General features: G+C 35.4%; 1 protein-coding gene across 6 annotated transcripts in view; it reads left to right on the top strand.

Annotated features, from left to right (window-relative positions):
- The window catches only part of LOC124369783 (UDP-glycosyltransferase UGT5-like), a 60,229-nt gene that overhangs the window by 24,566 nt on the left and 18,276 nt on the right, over positions 1-17,387 (top strand). For 4 of the 6 annotated variants that reach the window (XM_046827875.1, XM_046827874.1, XM_046827876.1 and 1 more), the window contains 2 exons: positions 10,763-11,002; positions 11,536-12,122. In XM_046827875.1, coding sequence (XP_046683831.1) covers positions 10,771-11,002; positions 11,536-12,122 — 819 coding nt within the window. In that variant the 5' untranslated portion in view covers positions 10,763-10,770. Of the gene's footprint in view, positions 1-8,630; positions 8,875-10,762; positions 11,003-11,535; positions 12,123-17,387 lie in introns of those variants that run through there. The other 2 variants (XM_046827872.1, XM_046827873.1) reach the window with 2 other exon arrangements.

Below are 17,387 nucleotides of genomic sequence, written 5' to 3'. Positions count from 1 at the left end.
CTCAGACTATGTCAAAATAATAAACTCAGTATCAACTCAGTTTAATACATCTGTAGAATACCCTACCAACATTGATAACTCACCGAATACCTCAACGGCAGAAAATGAAAAATATAATTTAGACTGCAAAAAAATCGAAATGAACACTTGACAATACTTCATCAAAACGTTAAGGGGATCTCAAACAATGTTGATAGATTAAACTATGTACTCAATGAAATATTCCCTAGTCTAGTAATCCTACTTGGTTTGCAACAAAATGAAATTACAAATATCAAAATACATGGCTACAATTTGGTATCTTCAGTAGAACTAAACCCAAACTAGGAGGTACCACTATGTATTGTGAGAACAATCTGACACACAATATGCCATTGAAATTGAACATTTTTGCGAAGAACTTCTCTTTAGGCAGCAACGGCTTACATTAAGGTCAAGAGAAAGCAACTATATATCCATGGTGTATATCGCCCTCCTGGTGGAAATATAAGAAATGGCCTGAACATATGCCACACATCGTGGACCATAGACATGCACACAAGAAATTCTTTTTACTTCTAGGTAATATAAATATTGATAGTTTGAAAAAGAACACCCCAGACAATTTAATGTTAGAAGACATGAGGAGGCTTCCCCTTCCTGCAACATGGGTTACAGGGCCCAGGCGTACCCTGTATCTTGCTGCTTTTATGGCATCAAGTACAAAGTCATCTTGTCAGACAAATATAGGTTTGACACAGATACCTTTATAGTCTTGGATGTTTAGCTTCTTGTTCATGTTACCAAGCATGCTCAGGATCTTAGAGTCATCTTTGCTAATGAGCTGTCTAGGGGTCTTAAATGATTGGCCACCTGGATTACAGGACAATTAGTGAGAACGTTCATGGTACAAGAGTCCCTGAATGCAAGGCGAAAGAATGTCCAAAATAGCTTGGCAAGGCACTGCAATAACTTATAGGCACATTATTAGATTATACCAGGTGCCTGGTAGGAAGAGTGATGGGTTTGATGGTAAAAATAAAACCAGGTACTTTCACCCAGATTTGATAAGAACTGGCCGGCAAGATGAGCCAGAAGGGTTATATGTGCTATCCCTCAAGAAATACTTTTATAACTTGGGGAGGCACTTGATTTGCATCTTCTCTGGTGTATTATTTAGAACTAGTTAAATGTGAATTAGAACTTTCATGTTTACCATTTGATAACATACTAGGCACTAAGTTACCTTATAAAATGTTGTTTATTGTAGTTTTTAATGTGTTTTATTTAAACTTTTAAGTAAGATATAAAATGGTGACGAGGAGAACTAGTGATAATAATGAGGAACTCATGAAAGAAGAACTACCAAGGCTATTCAAAATGAGAGCTATTTTAAAAAGACAATTTACGAAAGCAAAACAAATGCTGGAGAGTACTCTAAGGACAAATGAGGTTAAGGCAAGAGTTGAAATAATAGAAGAATATTGGGATCGATATCAGAAGATGCAGGATGAAATCGATTCGTTAATTAATGAGAGTAAAATAGATGGTGAATTAAATTACAGATGTACTATTGAGGATGAGTATCTGCACCTGAAAACTACTCTAAACAACATGTTACAAGTTACTTATTGCCTAGTATGTTTTTAAATGGTAAACATCAAAATTCTAATCCATATTTACCTTATGTGGCTAGTTTGAACTTTATAGCTATTCAACAAGATTAAACTTACAAATTTCATAAGAAGGCTAGAAGTTTTCTTGCATCTTAAATCTAACAAATTAGATCCTTAATGAAAAGTTTACACATTTTTGCATGCACTTTCACCTCAACTACATCAACACTTATATGACATTTGCGCACCTTGAGACCCTCTTGACAAAAGTGATACTGAGCTGGCAATGTTGTTGAAAATTTCTGTTGAACCCAAACCAAGTGTATGGGCGTTACAGCACAAGTTAACCCTTTAAGGACCAAGGGACACATGTGTCCCCAGAATAAATATTTGTTTTCTATATGCCAGTCAAGTTAATATTCATAAATATTAATTATTATCAATTCAAAAAGCTTAGAAATACATTTAAAAAATATTCCCACTGTAAAAACAAAGTCTCCTTTATTTGATTAAAAATATCTAATTATGCAATATAATTATAAATGTGTTTCTTAGTTTTATTATTTTTTTGCACAAACTTTCTTAATGCAAATTTTGATGAATTGCTTTGATGTATTATCATAATACAACATGACCAATATATTTAGGAAGAATATCTGATAATATTATTTTTTATTTGCTCATAATTACACATTTTTTTTTGTTGGGACACATATGTCCCTATGGACTCTGAGGGAATTAGGTTGGCTAGCATTATTGAGAACAGCTGACTACAGTTTCCTTCAGTTTGGCAAATAGATTTTGAGGTTATCCATTTTATTCTTCTTACTAGTTAGTTAGGGTATTGAATTGAAGTTTGTGAGATGGATTCTGTTAGTGAACGTTTATTTGACATAAAACAAGAATGAGAGCTCAAAAGCTGTTACATCTCTTGAGTACCGACAAATGATAGCACGATGTCTAATTGGTGACTACACACATAGAATGCGTTCACTTCCCAATACTCCATTGTCAAGGAAATCTAAAATTAGACCCTCATTATAAGCCAGAACATATAATGAAAAAGACAAATATCAGACGTCGATGTGTTGAATGTGCCAAGAACAAAGTAGAAAACCGAACAAACTGTATATGTGTAATATGTCAAGTTCATTTATGCTTTATCAATGAAAGAAAGTGCTTTGAACAGTTTCACTGATCAACATAAGAACAATGTTCTATTGTTATTTTTTATAATAAACTGACAAGTTTTCGAACATGTATATTGATGAGTAAGTTTTGTAATTTCATAATTTTGTAAATAAAACAACTTTTTCTTAAATAATATTTACTTCAATCACCTAAATAAACCTACAAAGACTTGTAAAATTACAGAAATATAGTGAACTACTCAATTTACTAGGTTTTACTACAGTCCGCTTGGGACAAATATATGCCATTGCAGTATCTTTGTCAAGTTCCGTTACCGTCCGTAGGGACACATTTGTCCCATGATATATATAAAAAAACTAGGTGTACTAATTATTTTAAATACAAATAAACAGTTTAGTTACATAACTGCAATATGCTTTACAAGAATAAAAACTTTTTTTTCATGCCACGTTTCTTATGGTCCTTAAAGGGTTAATCACAAGAACACAACAAGATTTTGTAAGTATAAATGATTTTTCCATAACTTTAAAAAATGACAGTAAATTGAGATGTTGACTGTCTATGTGGAAATTGTGTTGCAGAAATGTTTTTGTATCTGCAATTTATTAGGGGTTGCATGATAGTGATTTAGAAACAAACTATTGCAAAATCAAACTAAAATGTCATACAAAGATGTAGTGCAGTTGGCTATTTTATGGAGTTGGAAAAATCTGAAAACAGGCTCATGTCCACCTCTGGCTTAGTTAAAAAAAAAAACTCGGACCATGCTAATGCACAAAAATCTGATACATACAAAGTGTATCAGGTAACCACATCAAAATCAGGCTCACATAGATTAGAATTCGATAAACTTGAAGGAGAATGTTATAGGTGCGGGTCAACCAAACACAGGGCAAATAAATGTAAACATATTGACACAAAGTGTAACAGATGTGACAAGCTATCTTACAAAATGTATGTTTGCAAAGTAAAAACAAGTTACAAAGACATATGCATCAAGAGGCAATGAACGAGAGTAAAGACCAAGATGAACATGAAATTTATAAACTACCTGATTACAATAATGACAAATTTATTGTATCAATTTATATTGAAAAAAGATCAATATCAATGGAACTGGATAAAGGGGCAGCTTTAAGTACTATTATCCTACAAAGATTTAAAGAACCTTAACTTACAGAATAGGATTGTTTCTACAAATGTTTTCATCTGAAGACATACACAGGCGAGTTAATAAAACGTAGAGGAGTTGTTTTTGTCAAATGTATATACAAAAAACAACTTTTTGTAGGTAAACTGTACTTAATCAATCAGACTATGGAGCCAATTTTTAGGAGAAATCGATTAAAGGAAATAAAACTTGACTGGGTTGAAATCAAAGCTTACCGTGTAGCAAAACCTACTGGACTAGATAAATTATTGAATTATTATTATATATCTTATTGTTCAAAGATGTTTTTAAAAACAGCATCGGATCAATTCCTGTTAAAAGTACACATTTCAGAATTATTGAAGATACCAAGTTATTCATAAGGCCTAGAATAGTGCCTTATGCACTGAAAGACAAAGTTGAGAAGGAACTCAAAAGTTTAGAAGATGCTGGAATTCTTAAAAAGGTTGAACATGGAATGTCAGGATCTGTGATGACTACAAGGTGAAAATTAATAAGTCATAAAGGATGAAAAATATCCTATTCCCAGAATCGAGGATATATTTGCGTAAATGAGTGCTGGCTAGTTATTTTGTACTCTTGACATAAGCAATGTCTACCTTCATATGAACTTGTCTGAGGAAAGCAATAAAATGCAAACTTTAAGCACACAAAATGGATTATGCAGGGTCAACAGACTTATGTTTAGTGTGAAGGTTACTCCTTCTATTTGGCAAAGATTCATGGAAAAAACGTTACAAGGAATTTCCAATGTACAGTGCTTCTCTGGTGATATAATCGTTCAAGGAAGTTCTCCAGAAGATCTTCTTACAAAACTTAATATTGTACTTGAACGTCTGAGAAGCAAAAACTTAAAACTTAACCGAGACTTGTACAGGTTTTTCCAGAAAAGTATAGAATACTTGGGACACAAGTTAGATGAACATGTACTCCACAAGACGCAAGAAAAGGTTAAAGCAATAATAAGCAACAAACGTCCAACTAATGTAAGTGAACTGAGAACTTTTCTAGAACTTGTTAACTATCACAGTAAGTTTATTAAAGATCTGGATTCTAAATGTTTTCCACTAAATTAATTATTGCAAAAGGATAAACCTTAAGATTCCAAAGTGAGAAAAAAGCTTCAACAAAATAAAACATGTGTTATCATATTAGATGAAATAAGTTACCTTTAATGGCCAAAGATGTTTCTTGCACAAAATTTAAAAATGCTTTGCTCAAATGGTTAAAACAAAAAGCTTTTTGTACAGTAGACGAAATGCTTTCTTGTACTGTAGACAATTTCTTCTTTTAGTTTTTATGCTTTGTGACTTGTACTATTTACTATAAGTATGTAGTATGTATTATTTTATTCTTTAATGTTGGTGTTATACAGTGTATATGTATAAACCATCTGATGACATTGTCAATGCAGTTATTGTGGGCCGACAATAAAGATTCTTGATTCTTGATTCCCCTAGGGTGGCGTCTGACCTTCTATCACTAAGTAGATCGGTGTCTTATCAGGTTATGGGTCTGATTACGGGTCATGGTCACCTGAGGAAGCATCTTCACAGAGTTGTTATCCTTCGGGAGGATCCGCTCTGTAGAATGTGATGAGCCGGAGGAAACTGCTGAACACCTGCTCTTTTACTGCCCTGCAATAGCAAGGGAGCGGTACGCCATCTTTGGTAGTTTAGAGAAGGGTGGCGAATTTCCCCTGGAGGACCTGATCGGTTGTTTTCAGTGGTTTGTAGAACTGTTGAAACCTTAGACTGGTCGGCCTCATGGTGTGTTTCCGGGGTGTGCAAAATGTCCTTGAAGTTTAAGTGTATGGCAATAGGCCACCCCATAGAATAAGAAGAAGAAAAAGCTTGTACTCTGTTGTCAATTTTAAAATATCTGCCAGCAATTGTTACATTATTCTCTTCCTGTTTTTCTCTTGGGTTTAACAGTGCAAGATGTGTTCTGACAGGTCTACCAAACACTAGCTGGTATGATGTTGAATTAGTCGAGTTTACAGTCTGCCTTAGTTGCATAAGTAAATAATTTAGGTTCGTTTCAGTTTTCCCTTCTTCATTGTGCATAGCACTCAATAAATTATTAACCGTTTGCACGAATCTCTCCGTTTGGACATTTGATGATGGATGATAAGGGGCAGTAGTTTTGTGAATTACACTATTTTCCTTCAGGAATAGTTTAAAAATATGTGATGTGAATTGGGCACCATTATCTTAGATTAATATAGCAGAGAGTCCAAATGTGGTAAACAGTTTCCACAATTCCTTAACACAACAATTTGTCGATGTAAACCTCATTGGTATGACTTCGACCCACTTGGAAAAAGCATTCACTACAATAAAATAGTATTGATCATTATTAGGACCCGCAAAATCAATGTGAATCCTGTCCCATGGCCTTTTGAAGTCTGTCAAAGGTGACTGATTTCCTTGGCTGATATATTTTATTTGAGAAAACACTGTTTACAAGGCTGTGCAACTTCTTCGATGCAACTTTATCAATAATTTTCCATGTACAGTGACTTCTAGGTAGAGCTTTCATTCGTACAATGGCAGGATGTCCTATATGCAATTCATTTAGAACTTGCTGTTGAAGTTTCCTTGGTACAAGTATCTCCAGCCTTTTGAAGTATACCCGTCTTGTAGTCCTAGTTCACTGTTATGATATCCAAACTGTTCTACAGATTTGCCATTTTTAGAGTGTCTAAAACTGGTGATAAATACCCATCTTTAGCAGTTTCTTCCGCAATAATTTTACTATCAACAAGTAAAGATTGAAGTTGACCAATTTAAAAATAACTGCAATCATCCATGGCCTTTGTACTATATTCAATAGGGAACCGGACATAAAATTTTTGTGTTACAGTGTTCATCTGATCTTCTGTACTATATACTGTAATTGAAGCCTGAGAGAAAGTGTGCATAATTAAATATTCTTGTAGCTGACATTGATGGCAGATTTTTGTTGAGATGAAAAATGGATAACAATGGTTTTTTATTTATTACTGGAATGAACTCCCTTCCATAGCAATGAGAGGAACTTCTTCAGTCCTCAGTAAATACCCGTTGCTTCTTTGCAAATTTGACTGTATTTACGTTCAAACGGTCTTAAGGTATAGAAAAAAATAGAATAGAAAAATTATTTATTTTCTTGAAAATATGTACAATAGTAAAATTATATAAACATCATTTATACCTTAAGCACAAACACAAACATCGCTCCTTAGTTGTAGACACAATTGACATGAAAATAAAAATAAAACAATGTAACTTTTTGTTAAAGAAATATGAACATGTCTTTTTTTATATTAATACAGCTAAGGTACATCAATAAACAAAACTCAAGAAAACAAAATAGCACACGCAACAATAGGTACGCTAAGTATGAAAAATGGAAACAAACTATATATGTAATTAAGACTAGACACAGTTTTAACTTAAAATAAAACAATAAATTATTTAATGGAATTTGAAAAGTAATTTTAAATCTGCACTGACTTTTTTAACTAAACCAATTCAAAATATGCTCAAAAAATGAATGTGGAAGAATGACATTCTCTCTCCACTGCAATGCTGTCTAGAAATGAATGTTACAATATTTTTTCAGCAATAATTTGCCACATCTTCCACTACAAAGTAGAAAACACACAATATTTTGCCAGTGATAACCCAAGCTTAACATATTTGGTAGATACCTGTTGGCAAATAATGCCAGCATATCATAATTTCAATAATATCTATCTAAAAATTCAATATTCCAGATTTACGTTATTTGGCAAGTCCATTCAGTTCTAAATTACAATTATTTTTTTATTCAGTATTTCATGAATGAATGTAATGTACTCGTACTGTATTTATAAATATAAAAATTTACTTCCTGTAAGTTTCATAGCTATGTATTGCTTCATAACCAGACATAATTTGATTTACTTTCTTGTATTATTATTTAATTATACTCATTATACTCTATTGTGCTTCATTTTTAACTGGCTTTTATCACATACAATACTATTAGTAATAATACTTTTTTTAGTCAACCAGGGAACTGTTGTAACTGTAAGGGAAGTTGTAAGAAAATTTAGAATAACATTGATCCAAACAATGACTGATGGATTACCGATAACTCTTTCTTTATTGGTTAAAAATTTAACTGTTAAAATTCAGTATAATCTAATATTGAGAACTTTGTCATAAAAATATTTTCTTTCAGGTGTTCAAGTTGTTGCAACTATTTCTAAAATATAATCTTTTAGAAAATTAATAAACTATATTTTTAAATCATATTACACTGAACATGTAAAACAAAATATGTTTGAACAAAATATGTAAGTTCCCATATTATAAACATTTTCCTAGTTCTTTGTCCAAGGTTACAAGTCTTATGATTGTAGTTAGTTTAACAACACCTCAAAATATAATTTTATATTTTGAAATCCTTTGTATATGACAAATTTTACTGCCAACAAGTATAAAACATTTTATGATTTTAAAAAAATCTAGAAAAATCAGTTAGCATAACTTAAACCTAAACTGTTTTTTAGTTCATAACTATAAGTATTCAAAATATACGTATATAGAATTTAAATTGTACCCTATTATGACAGTGACTTTACATGAAATAACAGTCACCGTTTAAATTGGCAGTCATATCTATTCTTGTCTAAGACATCTACTGACTATAACTATACCCCCCCCCCCCCCACTTCCATCTACTTGACCATCAGTTGTGGCCTTGAGAGGCTCTCCAAATCCTACTGTGCTCTGTAGTTGTGTACTCAGTTCTTTGTTATTTGCTCTCCTCTTACGAAATAATGACCCATCAGTTTTTGGTCAGCCACCACCAGTCATACAACCACTAATCACCATCTTGTGAGTTGTGATTCGGTTCCTGTAACAGGCATTGATTTCATTTCAATTTTTTGTGTTGTTTTTAACATTTTGATACAATTTTGTAATGGTAATTTTAAATTTATTAGATAATTTTAACTTTTAGAGGTTAATGCAAACATTTACATATTGAAAGTGATTTTATTAAAATCTTTTAAATACCTTTAAAAACCACATCCCCCAGATGCTTTATGATCTTATAAAACCTTTTTATAATTAATTTTAGTTCTTTTATCTGTAATGATTATAAACATTTTATAGCAATTACATTGATTTAATTTATAATACTTTAATATTTCAACATAATGTTGTTCTTAAAAAGGATATAAGAATAGTGTATACAAACAAAGAATAACAGTAAACATACAATACATTTTTAGTAGTTATCAGCTGGAATTTTCTAATCTAAATTTAAATTTATATTAATAGTGTGATTTTTAAACTCCTTGGTATATTATAAGACATTTTAGGAAGTGGCCTTATGTTAAAATTAATATTAAAAATATATAATTACTATAACATTTAGGTATATTTGATGCTTTAATTTAAAGTTTGGATTTCATTGAAGAAAATTAGGAGTTCTAGACATTTGTTTATTCTTAATAACTGTTTTATTTTATTATAAATTTATTGTTTGTAAGTTTTGAGTTATGTATTAAAACATATAATTACAAAGATTGATTGAAGATGAATAATAGTTGGTATTATTTCCAATTTTGATACAATTGGTTTAGAGTATTCTGTATTAATTTATTATTGTATATCTTTTGTAAAGTTTCCAGAAAGAATTACCCCCGAATCACTAAACCAAATCAAATGGTTGAAAATGAATGAGTAAAAAATATGTTATTTTAATGTAATGTGTGTTTCGTGTTGATTAAACATTTAATTTTAATTCAAATAGTTTATTATTATAAACACCCTTACGAAATGAAAGAAATAGACTAAATGATTTCATTATCAATAATTAGAAAATTAGTAATCTATTTTACCTAAACGTTTTATTCCTTATATATTTAAACAATTCATTTTTTAACTAAAAGATTTTCATGTTAACTTCAAGGTAGCTGAAAACTCATGCCAAAATCATGACTATGACATAAGCTGCAGTATTACGAATACGATACATAAAACTGTTTTTAGTTCTGGTGTTAGATTCATGCTGAAATTTCTATCAAAGAAAAGAATTTGGGTATTTTTAAGTATAAAAATATGATAACATACTATGTATAAATAAAAATTAAAGGAAAGGTAACTCAGTAATTTCATCTTTTAGCCTTCGTAATGATAAAAGTTTGTCTTGATGGAGTTGAAAAAGAAGATTTCAATAGACCTGTGTTCTTTCAACTCAGATCTAAAGTCCAGTGTCTTCGACCCAACGATTGGGTTTTTAATAATAGATTCTTTTGTTAGCGGAAAAATATGCCAGTCAATATATCAAAATGTAGTGTAATTGTGTGATCAGCCATGTCCTATGCTAAGCTCATTCAAACATGTAATATAAGTAGTGCCAAAATTAATACTTGTAACATATCTTTTTTATAGCAATCTGATTGTCATTAGTTGTATTATTAACTATTTTCAGATGGTTTACTGTATAATTGTATTACTTAACTACATAATATTAAATCTTGATGTGCCTTTTTTGGGCCTTTTTAATAACAGTTTATTATCTGTAAACCTGATTGTGCTGTGGGGTGATGAGGGAAAGGAGAAAAACTGGAGTAATTTGCTTGGAAAAGAAATAAGCACAACTTCTAGTCTGTAGAAAAAAATTTTCATTTAAAGCAAACACAACTTGCATAGTTACCACAAATAGCCACTGTATATCCCTTCTATTTATACAGGAGCAGTAGTAACATTCACTCAAAATTTCAAGCGTGTTTATTAACAATTGAAAAGAGAAGTGTAGTACTCAAGAAAATGGCCAGATTGAGAAAAGATGTGTTATGTTACAGTCTTGAAAATGAGGCTGCTGATTCCTATATTGATGCTGGCCTCAGCTGTTGAAAGCGCTCGGATCCTCTCTGTGTTCCCCATCTCTGGAAAGAGTCACCATGGGCTGTTCCAGGCCGTCTTGAAAGCTCTGGCAGCCAGAGGGCACCACATTGTCAACTACTCTCCCTACAAACTTGATAAACCGATGGCCAACTATACCGATGTCGTCATGGAGAACATCCAACCTCCAGACAAAAGCAGTAAGATCATATTTTTACTAATCAATCTGCACCTTGGTAAATAAAAATTCACTTATTTGAATTTTTTGATAAATGGAGTACTTCTATTTTCCTTGAACTTTTATGTTTTCTACGTGATATTTTATCTCTATATTTCAAAGCGTAGAAAAATTCTTGTTAATTTTAACCCTCCCCTTCAGGGAAAAACAAAGTATTACTGCAAATAAAAGTTTTAGAAAGGAAATCTCTACTGTTGAGTGATTTATTTCTGTGTTTTAATCTGCATGGTTATCCTATGTTATTTTATTACTTTATTTGAAATTTAACTACAGCCTGTTTTCTTTGTCAACATATAGCATCCAGTCTGATACTAGAAGAAAAACTAGGGAAACGGTTTAACTTTGGAAAAACGTGTTAATATGAATTTCAATGTTTGAAAATGTTAAAAGTGTACTTTTTTAATAGTTTTAATTATAATGATTTAAATAAATTATAATAAATTTAGTTAATCAAGGAAATGCATTTAATTAACCAATTAAATGTTTTTTTTATAGTGACAAGAGAAATGTTAGAGATGTTCATGAATCTTCCATCAATTGGAATGCCCATTTTTCTGTGGTTGGGAATGGATCTATCTGCACAAACCTTCAGTGATAAGAAAATAAAAGAACTTATTGAGTCCAATGAACAATTTGACCTTGTGATTATAGAAGCACTATTCACTCAAGAAGCATTCCTTGGATTTGGCCATAAATTCAAGGCTCCCGTGATCTGTCTTCAGCCATTTAATTCGTTTAGTGTCGTCAACAAAGCTGCTGGGAATCCTTTATCTATCTCATACATTCCAGACATGGCGTTTTCTTCTTCTGATCACATGTCTTTCTTTGAGAGGTTTTGCAATACTATTTCAATTTTTAGTTCCTTAATCTTCTACTACACGATATACACTCCGAAAGTAGACGTAATGCTGAAGGAAACTTTCAAAGACCCTACAATGCCACCAGTGTCAGATTTGATTTACAACATCTCTTTGTTCATGACTAATGGACACCCTTATGTACATTATGCTCAGCCATATACTCCCAACATGATTCCCATCGGGGGAATACATCTTTCTAAGGAAAAGAAGCCTCTTCCAGCGGTAAGTAGAATTAACAGAAGCTATAGACTGATTAACGTTCCTATCAACAAGTTAAACTTTTAATATCTATATAAGAGTTTATTCTAGCAATGCATGAATTAGCTGTTTTGAACTGAAAAAGATATTCTGCATGAAACATGACAGTCTTCTGTGAGGCAAAGCCTACGTAAGTGAGTGCCAAGTTCATGCTTAAGAGGGCACACAGGTTAGCTGCTGGTCGCACATTTGAGGTTCTGTTTATAACATGATGCTAGAGATTAAAACTGTGCTATAAATAGGAACTAGTCTAAAATCAAAGTATGTCTCAATTCAGAAACTTAGATTTTATTCCTAATTGTTAAATAAAAATTGTGAAATGATTTATTATTTACATTTAACCTTTTTTTTTTTTTTTTTTTTTTTTTTTTTCTTTTTTTTCTTTGGGGTATTGGGGTGGATTCACAGATCCTCACACGTCAACCTGAGCTTATTGTGTGTCCCTTTGATGTTAGAGGGGTAAGCCTATCTTTGTGCCCTTAATTAGGCTAAGAAGCTTTTCCCCAATACTAGCATCTGGTTCGTCGCCTGGTTGTTTATCACCGAAAAGAGCCCTTCTCCTTGCTCCCAGTCTCTTACAGTCCAGTATTATGTGTTTTGCAGTCTCTTCAGACTTATTGCAGAGTCTACACTCCGAGTCCTCATTTCGTAAACCTAGAGTGTTTAGGTGTTTCCTGAAGTGGCCATGTCCAGTGATCAAGGCAATCACTTGCTTAACCCGATCCCTGCCCAGCCCCATCAGCCATCTGGTGAAGCCGGAGCTAGAATCAGCAAGCAGTCTTTTGCCGAGTGCTTGTCCTTGGTGACTCTGCCACCGCAAGCGGTGTGTCTTCCTGGACCATTTGTTTATACTTTGGTAAGCGGCTGACTTGCTTATACCACAACTCGGTTCTGGACCGGTGTATGGCATGCTTGCTCCGCTTTTGGCAAGCCTGTCGGCGCATTCGTTGCCACCTATGCCTGTGTGGCCCGGTACCCAACCAAGCCGCACAAAGTTGCGTGATCCAAGCTTGCAGAGAGTGTTAAAGCACTCCCACACAAGCCTGGATGAAATGCTGTTGGAGTCAAGAGCTTTAAGAGCTGCCTGACTGTCTGACATTATACAGATGTTCATTCCCTGGTACCTTCTGGTGAGGCCTAGGTTGGCACAGGCTAGGATACCATAGATTTCGGCTTGAAATATGGAGCAGTTCCGACCCAAACTCCCGCAAAGGGCAGTTCTAGGGGATTGACTAAACACTCCATATCCAGTTCTACCCTTAATAAGCGAGCCATCCGTGTACCAGACAAAGCTCTTTCTTATTGTTGGGATGTTATCTTGCGATTTCCACTCATCTCTGGAGTAGAAGTCAACAGAGAATGGCTTATTGAATACGAACTCCGTTCTCATTATGTCGGAGACCATTTCGAGAATAGCGCTTGGGTTTACAGCTTCAGTGATGGCGCCATGGCTCGCGTTAGACGTGCCATTCCTCCACAAGCCAGCATCCATCAGCCGATAAGCTGACTTACGCGCTTCAGCTTTTATATGGACATCAAGAGGTAGAAGTCCTAAAGCCACCTCGAGGGTCGCTGAGGGACTGCTCCTGAATGCTCCGGTTGCAAAGATTGTGCCAAGCCTTTGTAAGCTTTCAAGCTTGGCTTTGGCAGTTACCTGATTCACCTTTGTCCACCAGACTAATGAACCATAAGTGATTTGAGGCCTTACAACTGCTTTGTAAAGCCATAGTGCTATATGGGGATTTACGCCCCATGAGATTCCTGCAAGTCTCCTGGACGTCATGAGCGCCCACTTTGCTTTGTGCAGGATATTGTTAAGATGATCATTCCACGTAAGCTTATGGTCTAGAGTCAGTCCTAAATATTTGACTGTCTTTGACCACTCAAGCTGTGTGGATGCGAGTTTCAACCTAGAAAGAGACTCTAGGTTCTTTTTCCTAGTGAATGGTACAACTACTGTCAGAGGGATTTACTTTCAGTCCCTCTCCCTGACATCAGTTGTGTACATGTTGAAGGTTGGTATTCATGATATCAACAACAACATTTGTATATTTTCCCTGTACCATAAGGACTATGTCGTCTGCATATCCTTGGACATAGATTCCATTGTTAGTAAGGTCCTCAAGTAGACCATCTACTACTAGATTCCAAAGTAGAGGTGACAGGATGCCTCCTTGAGGACATCCCCTTGTGGGTGCGATCACAAGCGATTCTTCATTGAGATCGGCCCTGATCCGTCTGGAGCACAGCATGGCCCTAAGCCACCGGCACAGAGCTGGCTCGAGGCCACGTCGCTGTGCTCCACTTACCATCGCAGTGAATTTAGCATTGTCAAAAGCTCCTTCAATGTCTATGAAGGTGCACAATGCCAATTCCTTGGCGGACAGGCTATCCTCAATCCTACTGACTAGTTGGTGCAGTGCTGATTCACAGGATTTGCCTTGCTGGTATGCATGTTGGTTGCGATGAAGGGGAGTGTCTGAGAGAACTCCCTTTCTCAGGTGCCTCTCCACCAGTCTTTCTAATGTTTTCAGTAGAAACGAAGATAAACTGATGGGACGAAAAGATTTAGGGACAGAATAGTCCGCTCTCCCTTTTTTAGGGATGAAGACCACCCTGTTGAGATGCCAGACTTGTGGTATGTACCCATAAGCTAGGCTCGCCCTGAATAGTTCACATAGAAGGGTAAGGAGATTCTCCGGCCCTTGTTGAAGCAGGGCCGGAAAGATTCCATCCCCTCCTGCAGATTTGAAAGGGGCAAATTTAGAAATTGCCCATTTGACTTTAGAGAGAGTGACAATCCTTCTGGCAATGGCCCTAGAGAGAGTGACAATCCTTCTGGCAATGGCCCAGCTACCACGATAAGCTCTTGGCCGTGAGCCTGCCTCATGGTTACCAGACGTTCCAGTGTCGTCATTCTCAAAGATATAATCAGGGAAGTGAGTCTCAAGGAGAAGTTTGAGGCTATCACTAGACCCGGAAGTTTGTTGACCTCCCTGGGACCTTAAAGATCCCAAGTGACCGGTTGGACCTGAGGCTAGTAAACGTTGCAGTCTAGCTGCCGCGCTTAACTCATTTACCTTCTGTGTAAACTGCCTCCAGGAACTTTGTTTTGCCTTTTTAATTGCTAGGCTGTATTCTGTTAGAGCTCTATGATAGGACTCCCAGATACGGCTCCTTTTGCATTGATTGTACATCTTCCTGACATTAGCCCTTTTGCGAGCGAGGTCCGCAGTCCACCACTTAGTATTGGTTCGACTCTTCCCCCGTCGCAATGGACAATTGTCGTGGAAGCTATTGATTATAGCATTCTGCAGGTCAGAAGCTATCTGATCTATGTCTGTGAAGCATCGCACCCTTCCGCCTACCGATCCCAACTGTGACTGAAGGTCAGACTTATATCCCAACCAGTCAGTCCTCCTGGGATTGCGATAGAGGACCTCTGCAGCCTCATCTTGCAAGTTGTCATCTATGCCCCGACAACAGAAGAAGCATATAATATTTTTAGCGCTAAACTGTCCCTATCCTTCAACACGGCCTGCCCTAAAATAAAGAAAAGGCAAAAACACAGACTTAAACCCAAACACTTCGCAGATGCAGATGCTTTAAAACTAAAAAACAGTTACCTAAAAGCTCTAAATCATTATGAAGTAACAGGAGACCCTAACGACAAGAGACAAGCCGCTGAAGTGAAAAAAACATATGACTTGAGGCTTAAGTCATTAAGAAAGGAGGCATCTAAAAATTACATTAATGATTCTGACAACAAGTCCAAGGCTGTTTGGGATGTTATAAACAATGTAAGAGTCAAGAAAAAACAGTCACATGAAATAAATCTCCAAATAGAAGGTGAAATAGTCCGAGATGCAGGAAAAATTGCAGACCACCTAAACAAATTCTTTACCAGCATCGCGGAGGAAACCTTAAAAAGTAATAAAAAGAGATCAAATGCAATAGCCCATTCACAAAAAACATTAAATCACACATTCTCAACCCTGCCTCACACTAATGACCAAGAAATTAAAGAAATAGTAAAACATCTCAAACCAAAAAGTTCTTCCGGCAATGATGAAATATCACCAAAACTTTTAAAGCACTGTATCAATGAACTTAGCACACCACTGGTAGTTATATTCAATAAATCGTTTGATCAAGGACTTTTTCCATCAGGAATGAAAATCTCCAAGGTGTATCCAAAACACAAAAAGGGTTGCCCAGCCACTGCTAGCAACTATCGACCGATCTCCCTAATATCAACATTTTCAAAGCTATGTGAAAGAATAGTCCTTAAAAGACTCCTGACATACTGCAACGAAAACTGTCTCCTCACAAACGCACAGCATGGCTTTATTAAGGGCAAGTCAACAACAACAGCCATGATTAAACTCATAGAATCTGTTATTGACGACCTCGAACAGCGAAAACTCTCTACTGCACTTTTTTTTAGATTTTTCAAAGGCATTCGACTGCTTGAGCCATGACCTCATTATAACAAAACTGGAAGCCTTAGGCATATCAGGGAAAGCCAAAGACTGGTTCAAAAGCTACCTAACTGGACGACACCAACTGGTGGAGCTCAAGCACACAGAAAATGGCATTACCAAACATGTGCAATCAAATACATTGCCAGTAACCCGTGGCGTACCTCAAGGCTCTGTGCTGGGCCCAGTCCTCTTCGTTTTATTCACTAATGACATGCCCCAACTTCTTCAGGACCACTGTTTTACCATCATGTATGCGGATGATACGACACTGTTACTAAATGACAAAACAACTGATAAATTAGCCGTTACCGCATACATAGCTCTTAACATGGCCTATCAGTACTGCCATAACAATGACCTGGTCGTCAACCCTACAAAAACTAACCAAGTTGGATTTGGGCACCGAAACGAAGATGTACCACAGATACCAGGCGTCACCTTGGAAAGCCAAGTGAAATTTCTAGGCATAACTCTAGACAACATGTTATGCTGGACCCCACACATAGAAAATCTTTGTAAAAAATTAAACACTAGTGTCTATGCAATTAAACAAATTAAGGCCATTAGTGACCTAGCAACAGCAAGAACTGCATATTTTGCACTCTTCGAAACACACTTAAGGTATGGCCTTGCCGTCTGGGGTGCAGCTTCTGCAGAAAACATCGAGAAAATCCTGGTCATTCAAAAAAAGGCAGTCAGAACTTTAGCCGGACTGCAACGACTTGACAGCTGCAGGGAAGCATTT

The sequence above is a fragment of the Homalodisca vitripennis genome, chromosome X (genome assembly GCF_021130785.1).
Source record: "Homalodisca vitripennis isolate AUS2020 chromosome X, UT_GWSS_2.1, whole genome shotgun sequence".
NCBI lineage: Eukaryota > Metazoa > Arthropoda > Insecta > Hemiptera > Cicadellidae > Homalodisca > Homalodisca vitripennis.
This window is presented reverse-complemented; position numbering and strand designations above follow the sequence as displayed.